The sequence below is a fragment of the Zerene cesonia genome, chromosome 1 (genome assembly GCF_012273895.1).
Source record: "Zerene cesonia ecotype Mississippi chromosome 1, Zerene_cesonia_1.1, whole genome shotgun sequence".
In the NCBI taxonomy this organism is placed as follows: domain Eukaryota; kingdom Metazoa; phylum Arthropoda; class Insecta; order Lepidoptera; family Pieridae; genus Zerene; species Zerene cesonia.
Window position 1 is genome coordinate 7,732 of NC_052102.1, and position 25,412 is coordinate 33,143.

At 39.5% G+C, this 25,412-nt stretch overlaps 2 protein-coding genes across 8 annotated transcripts in view; one reads left to right on the forward strand and one right to left on the reverse strand.

Moving 5' to 3' along the window:
- The window catches only part of LOC119831237 (cytochrome b-c1 complex subunit Rieske, mitochondrial-like), a 3,585-nt gene extending 2,936 nt beyond the window's left edge, over positions 1-649 (forward strand). The window contains exons 4-5 of one of the 2 annotated variants that reach the window (XM_038354539.1): positions 53-183; positions 263-649. In XM_038354539.1, coding sequence (XP_038210467.1) covers positions 53-183; positions 263-551 — 420 coding nt within the window. In that variant the 3' untranslated portion in view covers positions 552-649. Of the gene's footprint in view, positions 1-5; positions 184-262 lie in introns of both variants that reach the window. The other variant, XM_038354531.1, reaches the window with a different exon arrangement.
- A 1,635-nt stretch (positions 650-2,284) lies between these two features.
- Positions 2,285-25,412, reverse strand: part of LOC119831253 (protein spire) — a 70,895-nt gene continuing 47,767 nt past the window's right edge. The window contains exons 5-18 of one of the 6 annotated variants that reach the window (XM_038354580.1): positions 24,768-24,977; positions 23,945-23,974; positions 23,560-23,732; positions 22,956-23,019; positions 22,151-22,319; positions 9,892-10,034; positions 8,026-8,134; positions 7,513-7,590; positions 6,884-6,992; positions 6,568-6,682; positions 4,938-5,081; positions 4,753-4,854; positions 4,440-4,574; positions 2,285-4,342 (exon numbers count right to left, since the gene is read on the reverse strand). In XM_038354580.1, coding sequence (XP_038210508.1) covers positions 3,941-4,342; positions 4,440-4,574; positions 4,753-4,854; positions 4,938-5,081; positions 6,568-6,682; positions 6,884-6,992; positions 7,513-7,590; positions 8,026-8,134; positions 9,892-10,034; positions 22,151-22,319; positions 22,956-23,019; positions 23,560-23,732; positions 23,945-23,974; positions 24,768-24,977 — 1,983 coding nt within the window. In that variant the 3' untranslated portion in view covers positions 2,285-3,940. Of the gene's footprint in view, positions 4,343-4,439; positions 4,575-4,752; positions 4,855-4,937; positions 5,085-6,537; positions 6,683-6,883; positions 6,993-7,512; positions 7,591-8,025; positions 8,135-9,891; positions 10,035-22,150; positions 22,320-22,955; positions 23,020-23,559; positions 23,733-23,944; positions 23,975-24,767; positions 24,978-25,412 lie in introns of all 6 variants that reach the window. The other 5 variants (XM_038354572.1, XM_038354558.1, XM_038354549.1 and 2 more) reach the window with 5 other exon arrangements.

Sequence of the window (25,412 nt, forward strand, 5' to 3'; positions counted from 1 at the left end):
TTCAGCGGGTAGCGTGGCCGGAGCTTATGCGGCAAAGTCTGTGGTGACGCATTTCGTGTCTTCGATGGCGGCCGCCGCAGACGTCTTGGCCTTGGCTAAAATCGAAATCAAACTCGCCGAAATCCCCGAGGGCAAATCGGTCACCTTCAAGTGGCGCGGAAAACCTCTTTTCATCCGCCACAGGTAAAAATATTTTCATTTCGATTGTTGATATAAGTAGGATATTTCGTAGGAAGCTAAGTAACGTTCGGGTCGTGCGCAGGACGGCGAAGGAGATCGCGACGGAGAAGGCGGTGCCGCTGCAGACGCTGCGCGACCCGGAGGCGGACGAGGCGCGCACCACGCAGCCCGAGTGGCTCGTGGTGATCGGCGTGTGCACGCACCTGGGCTGCGTGCCCATCGCCAACGCGGGCGACTTCGGCGGCTACTACTGCCCGTGCCACGGCTCGCACTACGACGCGTCGGGCCGCATCCGCAAGGGGCCCGCGCCGCTCAACCTCGAGGTGCCGCCGCACACCTTCAACGACGAGGGCCTGCTCGTCGTGGGGTAGGCTAGTGCTCGCCGCCACCTAACTTATTAGACAATTTATTTAAGTGTAACTATGTATTATTGATAGAATCGAACGATCAATAAATGTTATAATACGAGTTTTATTTTTCACTCATCTTCGTACTTTTGTTTTTATACATTATTTATTTACTAACGCTTTAATACACACAGGAAACCTTACAACTATTTACATTGAAGTAAACAGTACAACTTATTTGGCGACCTTATCACTTATAAGTGATCTCTTCCAGGCAATCAGAGTAAAAGGTTAGGTTAGCTTAATGTATACAAAAATATATGAATGCTGCTATGCTATGCCGTACATTCAAATCGAATGAAAAGAATTCAAAAACGACTTTTATGTCAACGGATCTTGTGATACATGGTTTTGTGGACTGTTCTCAGCTCATGGAATAGTAGGCGAATGGAAAGTGCTTTAAATTGTCATAATGTCGAATTAATGACGGTCTAATTTCTTTGAACAGTTACATTTTATAACAGTATTAGGTTTAATTTCGATAATTTCTCGGATTTTCAAATCTTAGATTCAACTTAAAAATTACTCGTGCGTTGATCATGAGTGTTACCTACTTGTATTTTTTTGTATACATTAATATTTAGTAAGACAGACACAACGCCATGTATTGAATATCTACCCCGTCCGTTTCCTTTTCTTCACCCTTCCCAGTCCATACCTTCTATCCAGTCGTTAATCCTTTCCTTATACCTCATCCCTAAAAAGCGGACAGGACATTCGCATAGGCACGGCCACTACGAATATTCGTGGGCGATGGTGATCCCAGCAGCTCAGTTGCCCGCTCTAACATAAAGAAAATTTACATTCAATCTGGACGCAGTTGATCTCTAGATAAAGTTCAGTCTAAGTTCGTTAGGTGGCGCTGTTTTTTATATTTTAGTTTTTACTTCGGAAACAATTTAATTAATTCACATTTCTTTTAAAAAGTGTGAACTGATTATTATGAAGCAAAAAAACTGGATGTTACTTCAATTTACGCACATATTTTTGTGTTTAAATGTGAAGTGAACGTGGCGTGAAGTTGTGAGGCCAAGTGTACATAACCCTACCTTAACTTCTGGAATACTTTAAATTCAAATATCTTTTGATAGACTGAACTGATTGCCATGAAACAAAAACTAAATGTTCCTTCAAATTACACTCATTCGTTGTGTATTAAAGCTATCTACAATGCTTTCGTACATTTTACGTGATACCTGAACCAATAAACCGACATACAGATAAACAGTAAAAATTTCTAAAAATGTTGGATTGGTTTGGTTGTAAAAATTTGATTCCTTTTCTTGTCTTGTAATACCCTGGCTTTTTTTATTTTTTATTATATATGTATATATATATATATATATATATATATATATACACATATTTCTGTATCATATGAAAAAATATTTTGTTTAATAAATTTGTAAATCTAGTACAGAAGTCTTAAGAAAAAAGACTTCGTAATTGATGACCGTTCTTTGTAAACATCTTTAAGGACATCAATTTCGATTATTCCTGAGAATCGGCCAATGTACAGAATAGATTATATTACTTCACAATAGATTAAATATTCATATATTAAGACACAAAATACGACATATTATAGGGTTAACCGTGAATCACGTGTTTCGACAACTTTCTGTAACTATTACTTGAAACATCAGGTTAATAAAACAATGGAAAAATTTGTAATTCTTTTATTTATTGCTGTTATATTTTTTTTCTGTTTTAGGTTTGCTTTTGATTTTTACAACCTATGTAACATCTAATATAGACTACTAAAATTTACATACATTTACAAGATTATCAACTGGGAATTCGATACACATAACAGTATTAGACATTTCAAGTATTATGTTCTATAAATAACTCTCATATAATTCTCGAAGGAAAAAATAAAATTAGGCCAAAATGTGGTAGGTATTACAACATTAGATTTTTGTTAAAGTTTTGATTTGTTGTAACTGTGTTTTACATTATGTGCATAGTGTAAATAAGAATTTGGCAAGACACCGGTGAGTGAGCAGTTTAGTGTTGGAGTGGAGCTCGAGTCCCAGTTCGAAGAAGCCGCAGTAGTGAGTTATTGTTACATTTACGAACAATCGAACCTAAGTATTTCTAACCAAGGCAGGGAGTAATCTATATTTACATGTTTATGGAGCTCGCTTATATATTTGGCAAAATAATTTAATTTATTCTAAATAAACCTAAGGAATGATGAAGTAGGATATTTTGTAACCTTATTTCAGTTAATCAGACCCAATGTTGGCGCCATGTTTCCATATATTAGCTTTTTCATTGGACAGGAATTTTTTACGATAATTTTAGTTTTTGTGGCTTTATTAACATGAAAAAAATTGAATACAATAAAAAGCTTTAGCATGCTTATAACACTTAGTCGGCATAACAAGTCAAATCAATTGTTGTCATATTATAAAAATTGTTTAAGTTATGAGATTTATGATGTTGATGTAGGATAACTGAGCTTATGAAAAATATTAAATGGCCAACGGATCATGTTTCGATAAAGATACTTGTCACTTTCCACGAGAAACTTTAAAAGTAACAATATCTTTAAAAAGTACTATACGTATATTTATATAGATAGATATATGTATATAGGAAAACTTAGAGCCAACATTTACCAGCTCCATTTAAGCTTAAGATAAATATATAGATAAATAATTCCAATTGAAATATAAGCCTGACATTAGCCCAGTCTGTTGAGTTAAATAATATGTCAATATCGAGTCCTCAACGATCAGCTGGCGTGGGCGGGTGGGCGTTATTGTGCGTGCGTGTGTGTACGTGAGTACGTGAGTACGTGGGTACGCGGGTACGGGCGTACGGCGTACGGTGTACATGCGCACGCTCACGGCGGCAGGCGTATGGCACACGGGTGACGTGCGGAACCATGATTGCGTTCGATCACGCGCTCACGCTTCCTTCGAAGTCAAGTATACACTATTACAGTTTAAATATTTTCGTTACAAGTCAAACAGAGTCAAGTCGACGCGTCCACCGACTCGCGAGACGCGGCACTCGGCATCGAGTACACGTAGAGAAATGGGTTCACATTTTAACATTCATATATACAATTCTTCATAAGATAACATTCATAGCATTTAAACATTTGAACACAGATTATTACGATTCACATTTAAATTGTAGACATAAAATTTAAAAATTCTATTCGGAAAAATATATCATAAATACATCTATTACACGGTGACAAAATATGGATTCACTTTAAAATTCATCATCACATTTAACACAGTCGAGTATCTTCAATTATACATTCGCGTCGCGTAAAAATCTTCATCGGAATCGATCCGAGACTCTTTGTGCGATAGACGCAGGCCGGCTCGCGGCTAGCAGTCGGCCGTGTAGACGGGCGCCAGGTCCAGCGTGAGGTGCCGCAGCGCGCGGTCCCGCGACGCGGAGCGCGACGCGCGCGACGACTTGATGATCTGCAGCACCATGGCCTTGCAGTCGTGGCACACGGCCATCTGCACGCCGCGCAGCCGCTCGGCCGCCGCCCCCCCTCCGCCGCGCCGCGCCGCCGGGCACGGCATGCTGGGCGGCCCGTCCGCGCTGCGCGACATGGCGCCCGGCGGCACCGACAGCGGCTCGCAGAAGCCCAGCGCCGAGCCGCCGCGCGAGCCGGGCGCCGACGCCGCGCCCCCGGCGCCCCCCGCGCCCCCCGCTCCGCCCGCCCGCCGCGCCGCCGCCGGGCTGCTGGGCGCGCTGCCGACGCTGTTCTCCACCGCCCCCTGAAAGGAACATTACCATCGGACGAGACATAAAAAATTTAAGTCAATTGTGTACTTTTAAATCATGTAAGACAACCGGGAGGCGGGGGATACTCACGTTGTGGTCGGCGGAGACGAGGCGCGCCATGAGCGAGCGCGGGAAGGAGGAGGGCTCGTCGTCGGGCGAGGGCAGCAGCGACGGACTCAGCAGCACCACCGGAACGTGCGCGAAGTGCTCCGTCGGGATGCGCATCTGTGGGGGAGGCGGCTATCAGCGATCCGTTCACCATACTCTCTCATCTATCGTTCTAATCTCTCTAGATGTTGAGAGGTGATGCAATTGATGCATGTGTATTTAGCGTAGCACAGAAACATAAGAAGGAATCGAAGGCGAGCGAGCGCGTGTTGTGAAGTTATTTGAGTATTCTCACCTTAGAACAGCACTTTTGACAGACAGTCTTTTTACATAGTTTACATTTTTGTCCCCAAGGTCCGAATATGCCGAATCTCGTCTTTAGACACAGGAAACAGACCTGAAATAAAAATATATATTTTTGAGAACATATTAACGATCGACGGTAAAGTTAGGGAACAAACAGTATGAATGTGTACCCACCCGTCTCTTCTCCACGTCCTCTTTGACTCGGCCCTCGACGGGCAGAACCTCCAGCTCCGCCTTGGTGAGCACGGAGCGGATGTGCACGATCTCCTCCAGCGTCAGCGACAGCCGCTCCTCACTCATGATCGCCTCTTGCCATTGCTTCTGTAACATGTGGTGTTGCATGTATTTTTAATCGCAGCTCGACTGTCGCGATGGGGCCCGATCGACACTGCGGTAGCAATGAACAAACTTTCACTACGGTAGCAATGAACAAATATATTTCAAGGATCCAGACTTGAAAGTATTGAATCTAAATTCATGGTGGTTATGAAATTTTTAAATAACACACTCAAACAAAAATTAGACATAATAAAACATAAAAAACGAATTATAATAAAATAAAAAAATAAAAAAATTATCATCCACAACCAGATGTTGGATGTTGGATGATAACTAGTGCCTGAAGTAGATATAGGGATAGTGGATACCTATAGTATAGGCCTCCACCACTCAGATTATTCATTATATTTTTCATAATTACGCACAAAAAAGGAATTGTTATAATAAACAATTTCAAATTTAAAAATTTTTAGCACACATAAAGAGAAAAATCAAGTAGTAGTGAGTGTGTGTGAGTTTGATCGTTAGTGTTAGTGTGTGCGCAAAATAGGTGTTTTAACGTTTTATTCATTAGTTATGATGATGATTTGCTTTTCTGAATCTGCGTATGTTTGTTGCACAAAACCAAATTTTTGTACTTATTATCTTAAATTTTAAATAATTAGTTGCTTGTAATTGTAGAACTTTGTGAGGTATAGGCCAAGAAATAATATTGGCCATCGTCCATGAAGTTTTGACGGAGATGGTAAGAGCAACAATATAATTCCATCTCAGATTTCGTTTATCCAAAGACATTGCAGTGTGCTGATTCAAGGCAAAAAAAGAAAAAAAAATGAATACTTATTTGACGCACCGTTTACGCTCAATACGAATAAGATGACAATTAATAACATCATAACGCCTAAGTACTTTAATGATGTTTTTTTTATGTGAATATGTGAAAGGAATTATCAAGATTTTAGATGATGACAATAAATTTTTATTTCTCTACTTGGGGCCGCTGAGCTGGGGGAAGGAAAAAATTTGTGAGTTTCGTTTTAGCAACATTCAATGTAAGTAAATTAACAAATAAACAATTTTCTAGCAGAATCAAAATCTCTTTAATAGTCATTCTTCGATTGCGTACTATTTACGGACATGTGAAAATACTACTGCTAAAACATACAGCCATGCACTATATTTCTATACAATTTAGGTATTTGCTATTTACTACGTGTGAGATCTAAAACAAGCAAACTTACAAAATATCACACATTGATGAGCTATGCCTGGCGGATGCGCAGTATAAAGTGTCTACATTTGTTGTTACTGTACTGTACTGTATATACTTCTACTAAAAAAAAATGAAAAGTACAAACTCTTCAACTGTATCGTTCTCGTTTGTTTGATCGCCTTAAACTCAGGGACTACTGGACTGATTTGAAGTATTTGTTGGATATGTTTGATATACGAGTACACTCGTAGGTTGTGGTCGCAAAGCACTAGCTCTACTCACATGCGAGACGGACAGGGGGCTGCCACTAACCGACTTGATGAGTTCGTCCTGCAGCGAGGAGCGCGACCACGACAGCTCAGCCGCGCCCTCCGCCTCGCTGCTCGCCAGCGACGCGCCGCCCCCGCAGGACGCACGCGACCCCGGCCTGGATAACACATACTTTTTTAAACTCTCGCAACACGCTATATACGCACGATAGCTTATAAAGCCATGAACGAAAATATATTTTGATATAATTTCTTTAATGTAATACCTGTTGGTGAACCTTAAATAAATAAATAAATAAATAAATAAATATTTAACGGCACTGATCAATACAGTTTTTTTTTTAGACGAGTGACAATACCTGGAGTGGGGCAGCGACTGCGCGCCGTCCGCGGGCGGCACGGCGTGAGCTAGCGTGTGGCGCCGCATGGAGGCGCGGCGCGACGGGCACTGCGTCGCCAGGTCGTACGCTGCAACGCGTCAAACGTTGTTACTCGTGCGTATCGGACGGAAGGAACGAGGAATGTCCATACGTAACGGTGATCGAAAAGGATATAGTTTACCGATTTATGTTAAAGCATTGTGACATGAAATATAAAATATGTTTGTATGGTATTTACTGTAAATTATTTCCACTTTTGATCTCATTGTAAACTGATTTAAAATAAATATAAAAATGTATCAGAAATTACTTATATATCGGGTAACAAACTATGTCAAGATAATAAAAAAATGTTTGTATGTTTGGAATAAATTATGTCGAATTGTAAATGCTATTCTAAAGCTTACGATTAATTGTATCAATAAAGCAACAAAACTTCATCAAAATGATTCAAGGCGCGAACATAAAAGCTGAAAAATAAAAATGTTGTAGATGTATCCCAGAACTGATAGCTGAATGTTATTACATTTATTAAGAATATGCGAAACACAAAGCGCCAATTGCACGACTCATAAAAAGCTGATGATAGTGGCGAACATGCAGCATACATTCGAGAGTTTCGTCGCAGAACTGGTGGTACTCGTGGTGCGAGATGTGTGCGCGCGGCGGCGCTCGAGGGGGCTCCACTGTTGCGTCACGCCACGCCACGCCACGCCACGCCACACCACGCCACACCACGCCACATCACACCACACCACATGCACGCCAGCCAGCACCATAGGTCATCACGGGTTCGGGAAAAGGGCAAACTTTAGCAAAACTGATGCTGACTATAGTTGTACCTACACCTCCAAGCCGTGTCGACCAAGCCCAGGAATCACTATTTCGATATAAATATTTAAAAGTATATTTAAATCGTCTCCCTTCCTAGCCCGAATAATTTAGTTTTTAAATAAATGTTTTTCAGGAAAGGAGCAATCCGCACCCTTGCGAAAGCCTGCATGTTCGTGTTATTAGCGCGCTCGTTTATACATTAATTACATTCCGATGGCAAATATTAAAATCAGCAATCGTAAGGCGGGTGAATACCCAATATAAGATAGATAAAATGTGCTAGTCACCGGTTCTCTTCCACGGCTTGGGCGGCTGCCGGGGCGCGCTGAGGCGCGGCAGCGGCAGCGGCCGCTCGGGGCTGGCGCACGTCTCCGTGTCCTCTTCGTCCTCGTCGTCCTGCACATACAAATTAAACTAAACGCTCAAGGAAGATTATTCACCAAAGATAACAAAGATATTGTAATCATTATTATTGTTAATAATAGATTCGATTCAATCACATAATTGCTTAACCACAATCTCTATAGTTGGTACATATGATAAGTGAAGCAATAAGGTTACATTATGGTTCATAAACCATAATAACGTTGCGTAAGTGTAACCCGGCCACGCAATAACTGGACAATATGCCCAGTGCCTTTAAAATATCTTACAAATATTGCCGACGACGTCGTCCGAAAATACAAATAACAGGCGGGCCTCAAACTATTTCTGTATCAAATTTCAACAAATTCAGTTATGCAGTTCTTGAGTTTATTTATAGAGTAACTAACACGACTTTCTTTTATACATATATAGATAAGAGCATAGTATTACGTTATGTGTGATAAGAGCTTAGCAAAAATGTTTATCTCTATATAACAAAGTCACTTTAACAATCTCGTTATACTCCTTATCACTACAAAGTATACCACAAGTCGCTTTCTCTGTCCCTATGTCCCTATATATGCTTAAAACTTTAAAACTACGCAACGGATTTTGATGGTTTTTTTTTAACAGACAGAGTGATTCAAGGAAAGGTTTATATATCATATAATAACATCTACTAAACTTCTCCGAATTTAAAGCGTGCGAAGCCGCGGGAAAAGCCAGGTTTTTAGATAAACTTTACATTCCAGTCTGGAATCGTTTTAGAACAAGGGCGAGTGGAGCAGAGCAAGACTTCATAGCATCCGCAATGCATCACTTTCAGCGGAACATCTAGGTCACAGCCACGGAATAATAAGTGTCACAGCTTTCCGCGCCAGACCTCGCTGTAGTTCCCTCCGGCTACACGGTTCCACTTATCAAGGAAAGTCCACTAGGTTACAACTTTACTATGCACTGAATTTGAAACGCATTATCATAAATATTTAATTTAATGCCGTCCAACCCGTTTTAATTATTGAGTTTTTTCGTCGGTTCGAATCGTTAATAGAATCGCAATCGCATACAAAATCACATTTTCCGCATCAGTAGTGCGTGGTGGTGCGGACTGCGGACGTGTCACGGCGATAATAGGATTTGTCTATAACAATGGCTCGAAGTCAACGACACGAGCGTCCCGCGAGCCGCGAGAGCAACCCGATGCGATGCGACACGTGATTTACGTAATAAGCAAACTGGGTTACTGCCTTCAATTACACCACTTACACTGCACATTAATAGCAAAAATGTTCCTTAGCAAAATGATGCCCCGATGTAGTTATGACTGGTTTACCATTGTACTGGTATGTGGTTTAGTCATAACTAAACCAAACCATGGACGTTGATCAAATCACTGACTCTTTATTATGAACTTAATAGGGTGGTATGCCGCATTAATTTCTCCTTTTAGATACTTGTACACATCTAATAATAGGTATTTTATTTACTTTGGCTGGACTCAGTCAACTGTTATACATATAGTCATAAATCTTATTAATCCTTCCTTCACGTTGGCGAAGTAATTCATTGTGTTTTATTTATTTGTTATATACATATTTATTAAAAAACTAGCTATCCGCCCGAGGCTATGCCCGCGTAGTCGCAGTTTCTCGCATGTTCCCGTTCTCCCGTCTCTGCACCAATTTTCAGCCAAATTGGTTAATCCGTTCTTCAGTTATAAATAGTGTAACTAACACCACTTTCTTTTATATATATATAGACTCACACTAATTCATTCTTCCACTCACCTCAAGATTATCAAAGTCAACTTTGATGAGCCTCCGCTGCGGCGGCGCGTGCGGCGTGACGTCCCCGCCGGCCGCACGCCGCGCCTCCCCGCCGCCCGCGCCCCCGCCGCCCGGCCCGCTGCCGCTCACGCCTCCGCTTGTCGCTGTAAACGCAGGACATTGTTCACGTATAAAGAAGATAAAACATGACACTTCAGATCCGCTCAGACAATGCACACTCGAGCCTTTCGAGCTGAGATTGGCCAACCCCCGGCCTTGATCTGAACCTTCTGTGCAAACTCTAAAGGCCACTACTAAATGCTAACTTATTTACATTAATTGATATTTTGCAACGTTTTTTATTAACATGACGTACGCAGTTCATGCGAGTCACGTCAAAACCAAATTGTTCTTTACTACAGAAAAATGTAGTACGTAGTGTTCGATGCAGCGTACACAAAATTATATTTTGTACGATTTAGTAAGTAAACCCGTTCTTCTATACAATGCCTTTTCCCTAGTTCTAACAAAGCTACCAAATCTAACAATTCAATTTTAATATAGTTTATAATGAAAAAAGAAAACAAAAAATAGTATAATGGTTATTTTTGAACGACCGTCATCCCCGAGCAAGATATGACGCAAGTATAGCCCAAACTTTGAACCTTGACCTTCTGACACGAGCTTCGTTAGTGTGTAATATTTGTTCCATCATAATTTGGATATATTTGTTTATAAACCTTTTACTCATATTTATCTAGAGCAAAAAATTGCATAAAAAAGCAGTGGTGGCACAGTGGCGAGAACCTCGGACTTCAAAATCGATAAGTCGGGGTTCGAGACCGGGCGAGCGTGCAGGAAATAAATTGATTTTTCAATTTATCTGCGCATGTGGATAACATCACCACTGCTTAAACGGTGAAGGAAAACATCGTGAGGAAACCGGCATGTCCAAGAATTAAAAGTTCGACGACATGTGACATCTGCCAACCCGCACTTGGCCAGCGTGGTGGATTATGGCCTGAACCCTCATAGGAGGCCTGTGTCCCAGCAGTGGGAACATATATGGGCTGATGATGATGATGATGATGAAAAAATAGCATAATGCTATGCAGGGCTCGAACGAGGGGGCCACTTCCCTCAATGTATTGCGTTAGGGTCAAGGGTTATAAACAACACGGTCAGGTTTTATGTTTAATAAGGTAAACGAGAAGCCTACGAAGCGCTAGGGTGAACGTTTAATGTAAGGAAATGATGTTGAAGCATAAAAATATGTTTCTCAAAAGGGACATCCTCACTGCAGATATCAGATCTATCCACTAAATAAAGGCACGAACAAGATAAAGGGACGATTACTAGTCATAGCGTTGGCGACGCTACCCCAGTAGGCCTTGTCCTGCGCCACATCGAGCGGCGGCTCGTCGGGGCTGCGCGGCGGCTCCACCAGCCCCGACACCGGCCGCGCCAGCAGCAGCGCCGCCGGCGACACGCGCGAGCGCCGCAGCTTGCTGCCCGCCTCCGCGGCCGAACCGACCCCAAACGAACGGGCGAGCTTCTCACGCAGACTTGCCTCCGATATAATTTCGGCCTCTCTATTTCTTAGAATCAAATAGCCGTCAATCGATTTTATTAATCGATTTTAACTATGCGGCGTGTTTCCGAGAGGTCAATTGATTACCAGTTAAAGGGCGTGAAGAGTAGAAATTTTCTTTAAGTAGGTTAGTGCGCAGAACGAGTACACAGCTGGAGTACTCGAGCTAAATGGCATTGACCTATAAAGACGAGATGCACTCCGCCGCACTGCACTTTATACACAGAACAAACACATCACCCTTGGGAGCACACGATCACTTTTTATGATTCAAAATTACAACATAATATATTCAATTAAATGTCTTTTATACAAAGCAGCCTTTGCTTCTATAAAGCATTATGATGATAAAAGAATATAGCTTCGCAAGGAGTAACGTAAACAGAAGGCGCGTGCTGGAGTGGTGACGAGGCCCGCCATATTGGCGCGCGAGGGTTACGCGGGCCGCATGCGCGCCGGGACCCTCCCCGCCGAACATTTGCCAAATGTCAATTTTTTCGATTCCATGTACCATATTTCCCGCGCAATGCGTAACATTAAGCCTAGCAACATACAAACCTCGAATAAGAAACGCAGATGAGGGGGAAGTGAAACTAAGTAAATCACATAAATGAGCAACTTTGTGACGGTTTGACCTTTAAGCGAACCGTATAACTGGCTAGCAGCACGTGCTGCGTGAAATTTACACATGCAGTACGTAAAAATATTTACTGTATATTTCGAACTACTGAGGAATCTGACAAGCGTAATTATTGTAAAAGGTTTCCCTGAGAACTTGTCAACTTATATGAGAAAATAATGTAACTAAACCATCGTGCAACAATCTCACTTTTCTGGTTATAAAAATTCCCATGCCGATTGGAGCGAAAGTTGTTGCAGGCAGCAACAATTGATTATTATATCTTGGTTGCACAAAGTAATTAGATCGATACAAATAGTAAATGTAGAATAGCGAAACCTACAAACTAATAGTTCGATCGGAAAAGTGCTGAAACATGATATTACGGTAATCCAATTTCTTCCACATGCGAAATGTGATCAAGCGTCACGCACACGTGCGCGCCGTGCTCCGCGCCTGGCCCGGGCTCTCCCTATATTGTCGCAATTACTTGGGCTTTTTTTCTCACTGCCCACAAATTGACGTATAATTTTGCATTATGAGGACTTTAATTGTGAGACGTGGTGGTTCAGTTATGAGGAACTCGGGTCTCAATCGAAAAGTAAGTTCAAGACCAGACGAGCGTGCAGGAAATATATTGAATTTCAATTTATCTGTCTGTCCATATCACCGCGGCTCGAATCGGTAAAGGAAATCTTGAGGAAAGCAGCATGCTATAGACTCAAAACTTCGGCGACATACGACATCTGCCAACCCGCACGTGGCCAGTGTGGTGGATAATGGTCTGAACCCTCACAGGAGGTCTGTATCTCAGCAGTGGAAACAATTATAACGCCCGTTATGAATATGATTATAAACATTTTCAGCAAAATCAATCCCAGTAAATTTAAAACACTCTTAACGTGGATAATAGAATGGTTTCAAAATCGACATTATTGAACGTGGAATAGTAGAGCGGCAGTCAACCTTGCCTTGCCTTTTACTGACTTTTGAAACGAGTTTGAGATTGTAAACAAGTTACATGGTGATTATTGGATCATTTTAAGTCTATACTTTTTATCAGATACTTCTTTATCAGTTTAAAAGTACTTCCTTATTTATAAGAAATAGGTTGGAGGTATGTTAAAACCATGCTTGAAGTGATGAATTGAAAATTATTTTTGAATGATTTTACCACATAGTATTTAAAATATTTTTGACTACTTTACCTAAACTCATAAATAAAAGAACATTGTTTTTTTATTCCAGGAAAATTTAAAGGAAATATAGCTACAAAGCATTCTTATTCCAAATATTGCGTTCATAACAATCGCAAATTTAACATAATTACAATTGAGATCGTGCGAACGCAAAGCTATTTTCGAAAGGTACAGTTGGTATCACGAATGGCGCAATCATCACGCTGCGCTCGATGGGGCCCGACCTGCTGCCTGTGGTTTGGGTGACCTCGGGGACAGCCAGTCTTCGCCCCATAGTATTATTTTTATGGTCATTTTGAATTAAAATTAAATATGAACACAAACATTTATAACTGGTGATTCAAAGATTTAAAACAACATTTTTGCGAAAACATTCGCAACGAGATTATTAGTTTGCATTTAACAACGACTAGTGCTGTACCACGGTATAAGTAAGTATAAAGAAATAACCGTTTTTAGACAGTTGTCAGTACAAGGCACGTACATCTCGCTTGCTTCGCTATACAAAGCAAGAAGCACTTTGTACAACTGTCCAAGCACGCTTCAAGGTCAGTTACCCAAGACATTCCCATACAATAAAAGAAATTCTCACAAAACGTTGCGTAAACATTAATACATATGTTACTTTTATTCAGAACGTGATCGCAATCTATCTTTATCATAACTAATTCTTTTCAAATCTGATAAACGTAATGTAAGTAAATGTAAAGACTTCTTGGGCGATAGTTGTCATTTGAACTTATTGTTTCAATCATAATTAATAAGTTTATTAATTTTGATAATTCTACGATATGTAGGTATATATTCAACATGACTTGGTATATTTCGTCTCTTCAAAAGCTATCCACATTCCCCCTGGCGTGATGCCAATTAAGTATAATAAAAATAGGCAGGCATTAGATAAATCCTTGGCCTGGAAGTATTGTTGGCTGGATATACAGACTTCAACTTGAATACATGATTATGTAACTATATTATGGAAATCACTTATCGACTGCGCCAGACGGCGTCTTAATTTTCGATTGTATGTTCTGTGGACATTTTCGTTGCAGATATTATTGTTAGCAACTTGATAGATTTCAATTTGACAGTCTAAAACAAGATTATACCAAACAACAAAATTATTGAGCTCTATTACAATGTGCTTCCAAGAGTTACTCACTCATTTCGCGTCGGGTATTTTGTTTATGTTGTTACAACAATCAGTAAGGGTACGGTCATTAATTGGATAGGTGTCATATATGTTTTTCTTTAGCCTTTTTGTACAGAACCTTCAATGTCTCGAGATCAACTCGCATTTGCCTCTTTGTTTGTTACTCTCACATAAAAAGACGTTGGAGCTTATAGGTCTCTACTTTATATAAAGCAATACGACTCTCTAAGCAAGTAGTATGTAACAGTCCGGTTGAGGGTTGCCAGGTACACGGCTGATGCACTGATCGCCTACAATGCATAACCAGACGTGCGGTTTCGTAAGGGGCAAGTCGCGAACGACTGCTCGCCGGTGGGTATCGCTTTCCTTCGTGTATATTCAAAAGATACCGCGCTATATAACATTGCAATCATGAACTTCGCTAACAAGAATTTCGAGAAGGATTGATTTTCTTTCATTATGCATTTCTTATATTGTGGCTCGAAACTTATCCGACAACTCTGTTGTGGTGCTGTTGACAGAATCACATTTCCAAATTGTAAATATTTGAAGTCGAATTTGCGGCTCTCATAAACATACAAAACTCGATCAAATGTAATAAAACTAAATCAGACGGCCGAGGTGGGCCGACACCAATGAAAGCGGTGACCAGCTCATGATAAATAAACTATTCCCATCGCAATGCCAATTGAAAGTGGCCGCTTCTAACTTTTGCAACGTAACTATCGCTGTAATGACTCGGAGCGAATTTAAAGCGATTGGTCAAGCAACAGCGATCCCTTCGAGTCACTTGTGTGAACCTACTAGCTGTAGGGTAGTGTATATTATTTCCTGTATTCGTGTATATTCTCGTCATCCAAACTTGAACGAAGTAACGCTCTCATATCGGTCAAGACGATATAGTTGATACATTTACATTTACAGTTTACATCCTGCATTAGCCTAATAAGTAAAGCAAAATTTAAATTTTTCTAAACAGATTGAAATATAGGTACAACGGCACAGTTGAGCGTGAGCGCCATTACAATCTGAAGAATAAAATGAGAATTCTGGTAATTTTAAAAACCATCTAAGCAAGTTAATTAAAGTTAGTTAGTTCTTTAGTGAATCAAAGCTTTCACTTTCGATACGGACAAAGAAGATAGAGTTCAGGTCACGCCGCATCCTATTCGGGCTGAGTCAAGAGTCGCGACATTGAGAAGGATCTGCGCCGGCGCGCGTGTGACTAATTTCTGTAACGGTTGAAGCTCGCTAAATGACCCAGAACCCTTAGCACCGTTATAATAACACGGATCCGTTTATGTGTTGTTTCTAAACAAAAATATTGCTGTTGCTATTCATTTAACTTTCTTTGGCGTTGACAATCACTTTGGCACACGATATGCAGCATCATATGCACATTCATTAATGTTGGTAAACATCTCTAGGTATCGCGACAGAGTTTTTTCATCTATATTTTTGTTATTTAATAATACATAACAATGATGATGACCGATGACTAGCACTTGGATCATCTTTCGATCCAACCAATTCTGGAAAAACTTAGAAGCTAGATAGATGAGAAGTTATATATAGGAATGTTATATGTTGATATAGGCATACAACCAATTTGAGAACCACTTAAGTGGTCGCAGATAAATATCCAAAAATTAAGCGAGCACATTAACAATAATATTTCATAGTAAAAACTATTTGAGGCAATAAATAACGGAACTTTAGTCGTGTTATCACATAAGATCCAGTGTTGTCTAGATAAAAATCTGTCGCTTGTAGTACAGTCACGAACTGCTGTAGTCTTAACCTACTTTACCATAAAGTTTTAGTGCATTACGAAATACAATTCTGTCACTATAGGATTTTATCTGAAACGCGGTCAAAGAATACTTTATTATCAGAGTTACGCATATTTTTACACTTACGGCTTATTTCCATGGTTAACGTGCTCGTGACGCAGACTCCCATGTTTGGAATTTAATCTTATCGCTGGCACAAGAATCCTTTTATGTCGATATTTGTCACTGATTCGTTCAAAATTATACACGCAGCTTCCACGAACGCGTTCGCTGCAAACGTCTTTCCCACATTAAAAACAAAAATTGCACTCAATTGCATAGCACCACGAAATGTTGACGGATATTATATAATGAATATACTTCTCCTTAAATATTTTATTGACATTTTTTGTATACTGAATTTAAATAGTCAAAATCCGACCACACTAACACATAATTATAAAAACAGTAATTTAATAAAACGCGCGCGTAAGAGGTCGACCGGGCACACTGTCACTGTGCAGACTGTAGCCGCGTGCGCGAGCGGACGCCGCCGCCGAAGTGCCTGCCCGCTCACTGAGTACTGACGTGTGACGCGCTGGCCGCCGACGGCTGACTACACCAGCACTGCTCACTGCGGTCGCCGGTCGCTGCTGGCCTCACCACTCGCCACTAGGCTGAGCGACAACACTGCCTGGCTAGTCGTAACACTCCAGGCGGCCGACAAACCTCGTCACAAACCGGTTTTTATTTTTTATTTCGCATCATTACCATTTAATTGTAATCATTAAAACAAAATAGGGCAATCGATTCATAAGAATTTATGTTTAAACTGTGTCGTGTCACTTAGTTTCTAGAATAATCATTAAATTTACGCATTATCATTATCAATTTAGTTTTATTTCCGAATATAAAATAGCTATAGTATTCGATGCAGCCTTTAATTATATAAATACGTGATACTAGTTTCCGCCTGCAACTTTGCCCGTGAAGTCAAAGGAAGTTCCCACGGATTGAGATGTTTCGCTTTCACAGCGGTAAAAAGTGAACTTACTCTCGTGCCTTCTAGCTATCTCAAGACTCTAAAAAATAAATCACAAAATCGCTTCGCGTTACAACGTGAAATAAAGACAAGCGAACAAACAAACACTTTACATATAGAATATAAGTAAGGAAGTAAGGAAAGTAAGAAGAGGTACTTCGAAAATAAAATTAAATAAAAACAGCGTGGCTTTAAATTCTATAAGACATTACATAATATTCATTTATTTTCAAAATTACCTTTGAATTAACCTAAGAGAGATGGCGGTCGGTGAAATTTGCAGACGACGAAGGACTTATTGGTTTAGCGGCCGCGAGCTGCTGCTTCGTTGGGTTTTGAACTAACACAATTATTATTTACTATTCCTTTTACTAATCTTGTGGATTTGCGGATGTGGTTGTAAATAATTCGGCAATTATTTATATTTATTGTATTATTGATAAGTAATACATGAAAAAATTTAAAGCATATAAAAGTTGGATCGTGTAGAGCATTAATGATCGAAGAAATGAGATAAAATAGATGTTTCGTTCTTACATAATTATAGCGCAACAGTATAATATTAAAACGCGAACTATCAGTGTTGCTATTTGATGAAATGGAAAAGTAGGACATGTCAATGAGAGTCTTTAATCGGCTTCCTGGCTGCATCGGAAGCATTAGGCTTAATCGAATTACTGCGCTATATCGCGTGGACATAGGCGTATCGAAAATATTCCATATCCGATATATCGTACGTTCATTTATTTATTCATGTTATATATTGTTGAAAGGTGTAAACAAAATGTAAGGCTTGAATAGTAAAACCAACTAAAAATGAAGTATACTCGAAATCAAAGTTTACAATGTAGGTACGTATTTCAGTGTGAATATAAGGGTAGGTTTAATGTTGCTACAGCCATTTTGTGAGGTGGTTCAAATCAAATTATAATACACGTTTTAGATGATCCAGAAGGCGCGGGTGAGGCCTCGAGGCTGACGACGGCGCTCGCAGCGGTGCCCTTGGCATTAATACGCAAGTTCGGATCGTGGATCAATACACAGGTCTTCCGCGCTGACCTAGACTTCTGGGAGACGTGCTGAATTTAAGTTTACGTAACTCGCCGATTTTGTTTTTAGTTTAGCAGAAACATGTATAACTTAATGATAAATTATATCAAAAGGAAAACTTGACACACCTATCTATCGCGTTCACTTGTATTCCCCGCGAACAAGAGCAGACAATCAGTTTTCACATACGAATTATTTACGAGGCTGGTGAGTGGCATAGGGGATACTCGCTCAATCCGCGCCTCGGCTCGTCTTGCAAACGTTTCTATATGAAATGCTTTTAAGTTTTGTCCATCCAAATATTAGATCTGTAGTCAACCATGAAACGTTGCGTAACATTCACGAAATTCTCACAATGTTTAATCTGTCGACATCTGAATTACTTATTACAATTCGACGTTTTCTATGGATGTTATATAAAATGTCTTATTTCCATAATATTATTGCCTACCTGCATAAATGAATTAATTTCAAACAAAGCATCATTAAAATTGTAAATCTGAAGTTTCATATATTCAAATTAAATTTGATGTGTGTCACAACAATTAAGCGATAACCAACTTGAACTGAAGCCATTTTCTAAGATACAAATAACTGCGACATGGCGAAATCTTTGCCAAACTGAAGTACTGACGTGTCACATGTGGTGTGAATAACAATGAAGCACATAACGGATGGGGTCGGAGAGCCTATTGTGACTGAGGCAAGTCAGAGTGTCGAAACTGGAGCGCGGAGCATCAGATAAGCGGCGGCCCGTGGGAGCCCGCGGTGGCTGCGCGGGTGCGCGGGTGCGCGGACGGTCCGCCGCTCGCACGTCCCAGGGTATACACTGGGTATGAACATATTCGAACAGTAGGATAGTAGTTGTAAGTAGATGCTAATGATCGCGAACGTTACGATGCGATTGTTCACTCACACGAGAACTGCATTTCCCATCTTACTAAGTTGGAGACAAGAACATCGCAATTGGCTGATAATTCTTATTTCTAGTCTAGTTTCAAGTTGAGCTTGGTTTATGATCCCGTCGAGTCCATTCATTTTGTTAGTTTGGTAGCTAAGGCGCATGAAATGAAGTATTTTTGGAATGGGAATTATTATTATTTTCATTCTCAATCAGGAAACGACGTCGGCCTCGATGTTTACTCACTAATGCACTTTCCAGTTATTTAAATAAACGCTGTACATACGCGATACGAATACTTCACATTTATAAATAAATTATAATTACATATCATATATAATTATACACGAAGCGATTAATGCGATGAGCAAATATGCATACAAGTGAAAGACCGTCCTCAATCGTACAGACCTACATTCCGGCCATTGTAGTGAATGTATTATGTAACACTAACCTGCGCATTAAAAAGACGGAGGTAATGAGTTCATATTTTATTTAAAATATAAAAATAAACAATTATAAAACATTATATAAAAATCTTCTCGAATTTTTAACAAAAATCCAAAATCAGTAAGGAAGTGGCTCGTATCGGGGATCAGGAAATAGGATCGGGACAGGATATTATAGGACCTGAAAAATAATGATTAGTTCAATAACGAGGTTAGAAAACGTTCATTTAACAGATCTACTCTACATATTGTGATATATTACAGTGTCTGCAGTCCTCACTTGCCGTTCAGGTGAATCAAGAACATAGCAATTGTGTTGACAGTCGTCAACCGTCTGTGTTCAATGTGATGTTTTCATAATATCGTTTGAGAGCAATATAGAGTTCATAATACATTCGTCAATCTTTTTTTTATATTTGTCGTGGTACAGTGACTGTCAGAACTTGATTCAATTACAAAATGTGGCAAAGGAAAACGAATACACGATATGAATTCGTTAGTGGCTTGGATTAAAATCTATACCAATAAAGAAAATTCGAATGTCTAACAGCTTTTTTATAAATGCTTATGAATGAACACACGGTTTATGAACCAAAAAAATTTTTTTTTTTACAATTTTTGGAACAACAGCTGTTTGTCGTTTAATCTCTGGAACAACTGGAACGATTTTGACGAAACTCTCACTGGTAGATAGCTGATGTAATGGTGCGTTCCATAGGAGATCCCAGGATAATAACAGGGTACTATGTTTTGATTTTTGCCGCCGAGGTGGTTTTAGTTAGTAGACCACACACCCACATGCTCTACTTTTTCCCCAAAGTAGAGTATCTTTTGAAGACTTCCTTCTCGTTAAAAAAAAATTATCAAAACAAAACCGTGTCACGTAGTCAATCTATAGAAACCAAGTCGCCTACATACATCTGGCACACATGATGGAATTTTGTAATGCCTTGGCTTTAGGAAAATTTTGCGAATTCCGAACATTCTGCATTCCAAGATTTCCGTAAATTCGCTTACCACAATGCAAGGATAAACATGAAATCTAAAATCATTAATATAAAATGGTTGCATCCAAGAAAGGGATCTGTATTGCAAACACATTGTCTAGTTTAATGGATAAATAACATAATTTTTTTCACTTGACCCATTGAATTTCTAAGTCTAGGTTTGATTGATTCGCTTCCATTTGATATTTTGTACTTTTTAACTTATCATGCTAGTCTGAGAGACTTGTTCTTCATAGTTGTACAAGTTAGTAAACGGTTTTTTAGACTGCTCTCTTCTTATTGAGAGGATAAATGTTAATGCGCCTTCGGAGCTTTCTCGTGCAGATGAATACGCCCCATTTTCGACCAAAAGATCTAAAACTAACCTGCGTTAGAATGCTACAATGAATAGGCTTTTAAATCAATATAACAAACTGTCTTAAGATCGTGAATGTTGACATATTCTCAAACAGTCCTACAAAATTTAAAAATAAAGTCGTTGCATCATTTGTTTCAGAAATGGCATCACCTTAAGTATAGTATGGTCTCGGTCTCGATCAAGTCATATTTTGTGTGTTTTGATAAATTTATAAATATATTTTAATAATGTATAATTTCTAATTAGTTGTTTTAAATCTTTAATTTACATAATTTCTTGTTTGAATGAATGTATTAGTAAAGTTATTGTTAAAATTATTTTTAAATATTATTTGCTTAAAGTAAGTAGGTAAACAATGTATATAATTGTAATTTTTGTCTTTTTGAATCAATTTGATGAATCAAAAATTTTTCATAATATTTAGATTGGATTTTGGAATTTCAGATTTTAATTTTTTTTTTACTTTACTTTCCTTCGGTTGATATTAATTAAACAATTCACCCTTGTATATTAATTGTAGCTAATGTGAAGCTATCACAAATAGATCACCCATTCCGTATTGTCAGTGTCAGTCCCGTGGGTAAAACTAAACAGCTCATTTCGTCGTGTTCGTGTGAATCTTTCCAGCTTCATCTACTATTCCATTTGCATCTAAATAACCCTTGCGACAAAAGCGGGAGGCTCTATGATCACAAACCATTTTAATAATCTACACAAGCCATGCAATCGATCGTACTTTTTGCTAGGACGCTACATCAGGCGCCGAAAAACGAACGGCATTTAAACCATCTATCGTAGGAGTATTTATAAAGTTATATATAGAGTGTTTTATATAAAGAGTATTATTTCATAAAATTTTGATGTCAACTTTGAGAAAAATTATTTGATTACCTAATTAAAAGAATTATAAAGATAATACAGTGCATGGAACATAAATAAATGTGTTCTTCTGCAATAGAACAGGTATTATCGGAGTAACTACCTGACGATAAAGGCGGCGCGAAGGTAAGGTAACACTTGCCACCACTCATTCACTCTTTCTTTTACTGCTTGCGCTATATTTTTGTACGTTTATGTTTGCGTTGTGTACTGCTGAAAAAAATGTCGTATACATGTAAGCTTAAGAGTGTGGTACTCACAGTGTGCACGCGAGTAGGCGGAGCGGGGCGAGTGGGCCGAGTGGGCCGAGTGGGCCGAGTGCAGCGAGTAGGGCGTGGGGCGCAGCGGGCGGCCGAGCTGGATGGAGCGCAGCAGCTGCTCGCGCGGCGTCACCTCGCGCCGCGCTGGCGCCAGCTTGCGCTCCGACGCCTGCACACACACACAAACAGATCTTACACTACACTCCTCCTTACTGCACTTATGTCTGAGCTGTGTCTGCAGAATACACAGTTGAGTAATACGGAAATCGACCTCTTTTGCCTATACGCTAGATTAGTTGACCTAAAATTAAGCGTATGTACTAAATTACACTATAATCTCTCTCTGTACAAACTATCACCCAGATCCTCTCAGTAAATCCAATTTAAGCAAAATTGTAGCAAACAACATCAATCAATCAATCTTCACAACAAGGTTTGGCGTTTATGATAATGGTATCACCATAATGGTATCATCAGATTTACTGAAACGTTTTTGTTGTAATCTAGTAATGGGCACAGATGAAAATTGCAAAATGGTAATAATAATAATCATAAATCAAATAGCCAGCTTATTGTATGAATCGCACAAAAGTTTGAGCTAGGTTCAGTCTTTATTTATTTCCTTATTTTTCTCACATACAACATATTCTGATAAAAACATTTCTGATAAAACCGAAATAAAATGGCTACTCTGATTTGTATTCTAGATGAACATAATATCTTTAAGCTTTAATGTTACTAATTGGAGGGGCTTATCGTGTATCTTGGGGGAAGTTAAAAATGATTAATTAAAATAGTGACTCACCTTTTTGAGTGGAGGTCTACTTCTTATAAATTCGAGTATCATTGCGTGTGCGTCTTTCTTAACACTGTGGAAAAAAATCATTGTTAAATTAACCTTGTAAATATGATAGGTTTGAAAAAGTATTAAAAAGAAAGTAACTCTAATTCTCGAGCTTATCAAGAGATGTCGCTTACACTAATTTTAAAAATGATTGTGTGTTTTTAACTTTAACCATTAAGAATAGAGTTTTCATTGATTTGTTTGAAATTTACTTGTCGAATATAGTAATTATAAACAACCATTTTTCCCATTCTTTTAGCGTTACAGGTGACATTTTCATATTATTGGACGGATATCTTTTAACCATGAATAACAACGATTAATAAAAATACAAACTGTTACAAATACTATAATAATTTAGTTGTGTTATGGGTTATTCTTATTCAAATTGGGATATTTGTAGAAATTTGTTATATTAAGATATGTTTTATTATAATGACATCGTCGCCATTAACCGCATAAAATCTATACTGTTACGCAGCATAGTACGCTAAGTTTTGTTACATTTATAATAATTTAACTAAGAAATAAAAAAATACCAAGGCGCAGGTGGCTCGGCACTCACTTCTGCGGGATGGCGCCGTCGACCTTGCGCAGCGTGTAGCGGCGCGAGCGGATGTCGTCCATGAGGATCTCATAGGGCGTGAGCTCGTACTCGATGGGCGTCCGAGAGTAGTTCACCTTCTTCAGCTTCACGCCCATGCGCAGCTCCCCGATCACTTGCATCCAGAATCGCGCCTGAAACCGGTTGTCGAAATTGAGCTAATGGAACTTTGCGTTGTCCTACGTATCAGGCGCCTATCTTTTAGTACATTAATTATAACTGCATATACGTACAATACTATAGTATGTATGCATAAATGTACATAAAAATACAGCCTCAGCACAGCTGAACTTCGGGAGAACATAATTATGTTTGTAATATCAATTCTACGACACTAGATACGTACTTGTAGCGCTCTCCAAATCCTTCGGTTTGACTAAATATAATACAAAAGTATAGCATTAGCATTTTTAATCACATAGGTACATTTTTTGTATACATTTAGATTTATGTCAAGCACTACACTAGAGAAAGAAAACTGATAGAATGTCATTGAGTGTCTGAGTCTATCTAACAGTGGATGGTCAGTGCACATGAGATTGTGGTAAGTACATTGGGTTGCAAGTAGCGCCAGACAGAATTCCAGCAAGAAGCTATTTGCGTACAGAGGTATGTGTGTCAGCGATCAGGTGCGACAGGCGGCAGTTCACAACCCACACTTGCTTATAATTAATTCCTAGCAAATTCCAAGAGCGCGCAACGCTATTCATATTTATATGGGCCTTAACACCGCGAAATGTTCGATAAGTCATTCAGGTTTCTATCGATGTTGTTTCACAATGCACCTTAATGTAAATTCCTGAGAACCTAGTTTGAAAACTTTTTGAGGAAGAATTTGTTTGTAAAACGCTCGAACTCTGAAGAAGCGTGGTCACGATAATCCACACGCTGTAAAGCCGGCGAGTGACTGACTTTTTGAATTTGCTCAATGAGCTTTTTAGGTCTTCGAGCGTAACAGATATAACAAATGCTAAATAGTTTAGGGATAATACACTTCTATGTAGAAAGAAAGAAAGAAGGTATATGCTCTTGTTTTGACATATTAATAAAATCTAGGTAAACTATCTGACCCTTGCTCAAGATCCTAGCCGCAGCCGTAATGTTGCAGTTTCGGATTCGGGGAGTAGACATTCAGTTTGATGAAGAGAATGAGAGAGTCTGCAGCGTACCCAGTCGGAGAAGTGCAGCGTGTCGAGATGCTTGGCGGAGTCCTCGTGCGCGCCGAGGTCGCGCGCGGCAGTGACGCGCACGCGCGCCAGGAACGACGCCAGCTCCAGCGCCTCGGCCACGAGCGCGCGGCACACGGCGCGGTAGTGCGCCGCCGCCGCCGCCGCGTCGCGCGCGCGCCCGCCGCGCCCGCCGCAGTGCCACACGCACCGCTGCGCACAACGCATTTGCGATTTCTTATATGCACTTGTATATTCAATGTAAAAGGCGCACCCGAAAAACATAGATAAATAAAATAAGGCCACAACAAAATACTGTTCAAAATGGATAAGATATATTATTTTATTACATAACTATTTCGAATCATATGTAATGTTTAAATTATTAATAATTGCTTTCATTACATTGCAATATATATAGCAAGAACAAATAGTCGACATAATTAATGAAATAATATAATCACCCGCGTCGACGAAATGCGCTTGCAACACAGAATGCAAAACAATGACGCCATCACGAGTTATAAGTTGTCGAGGGTACTATTAATGCACACATTGAACAATTAGCAGTTTAACGCGAAATAAAAATTATTTTGAATATATTTACAGCCTCCTAGTGTAACTTGTGAATGAATTCGGAAAGGCAAA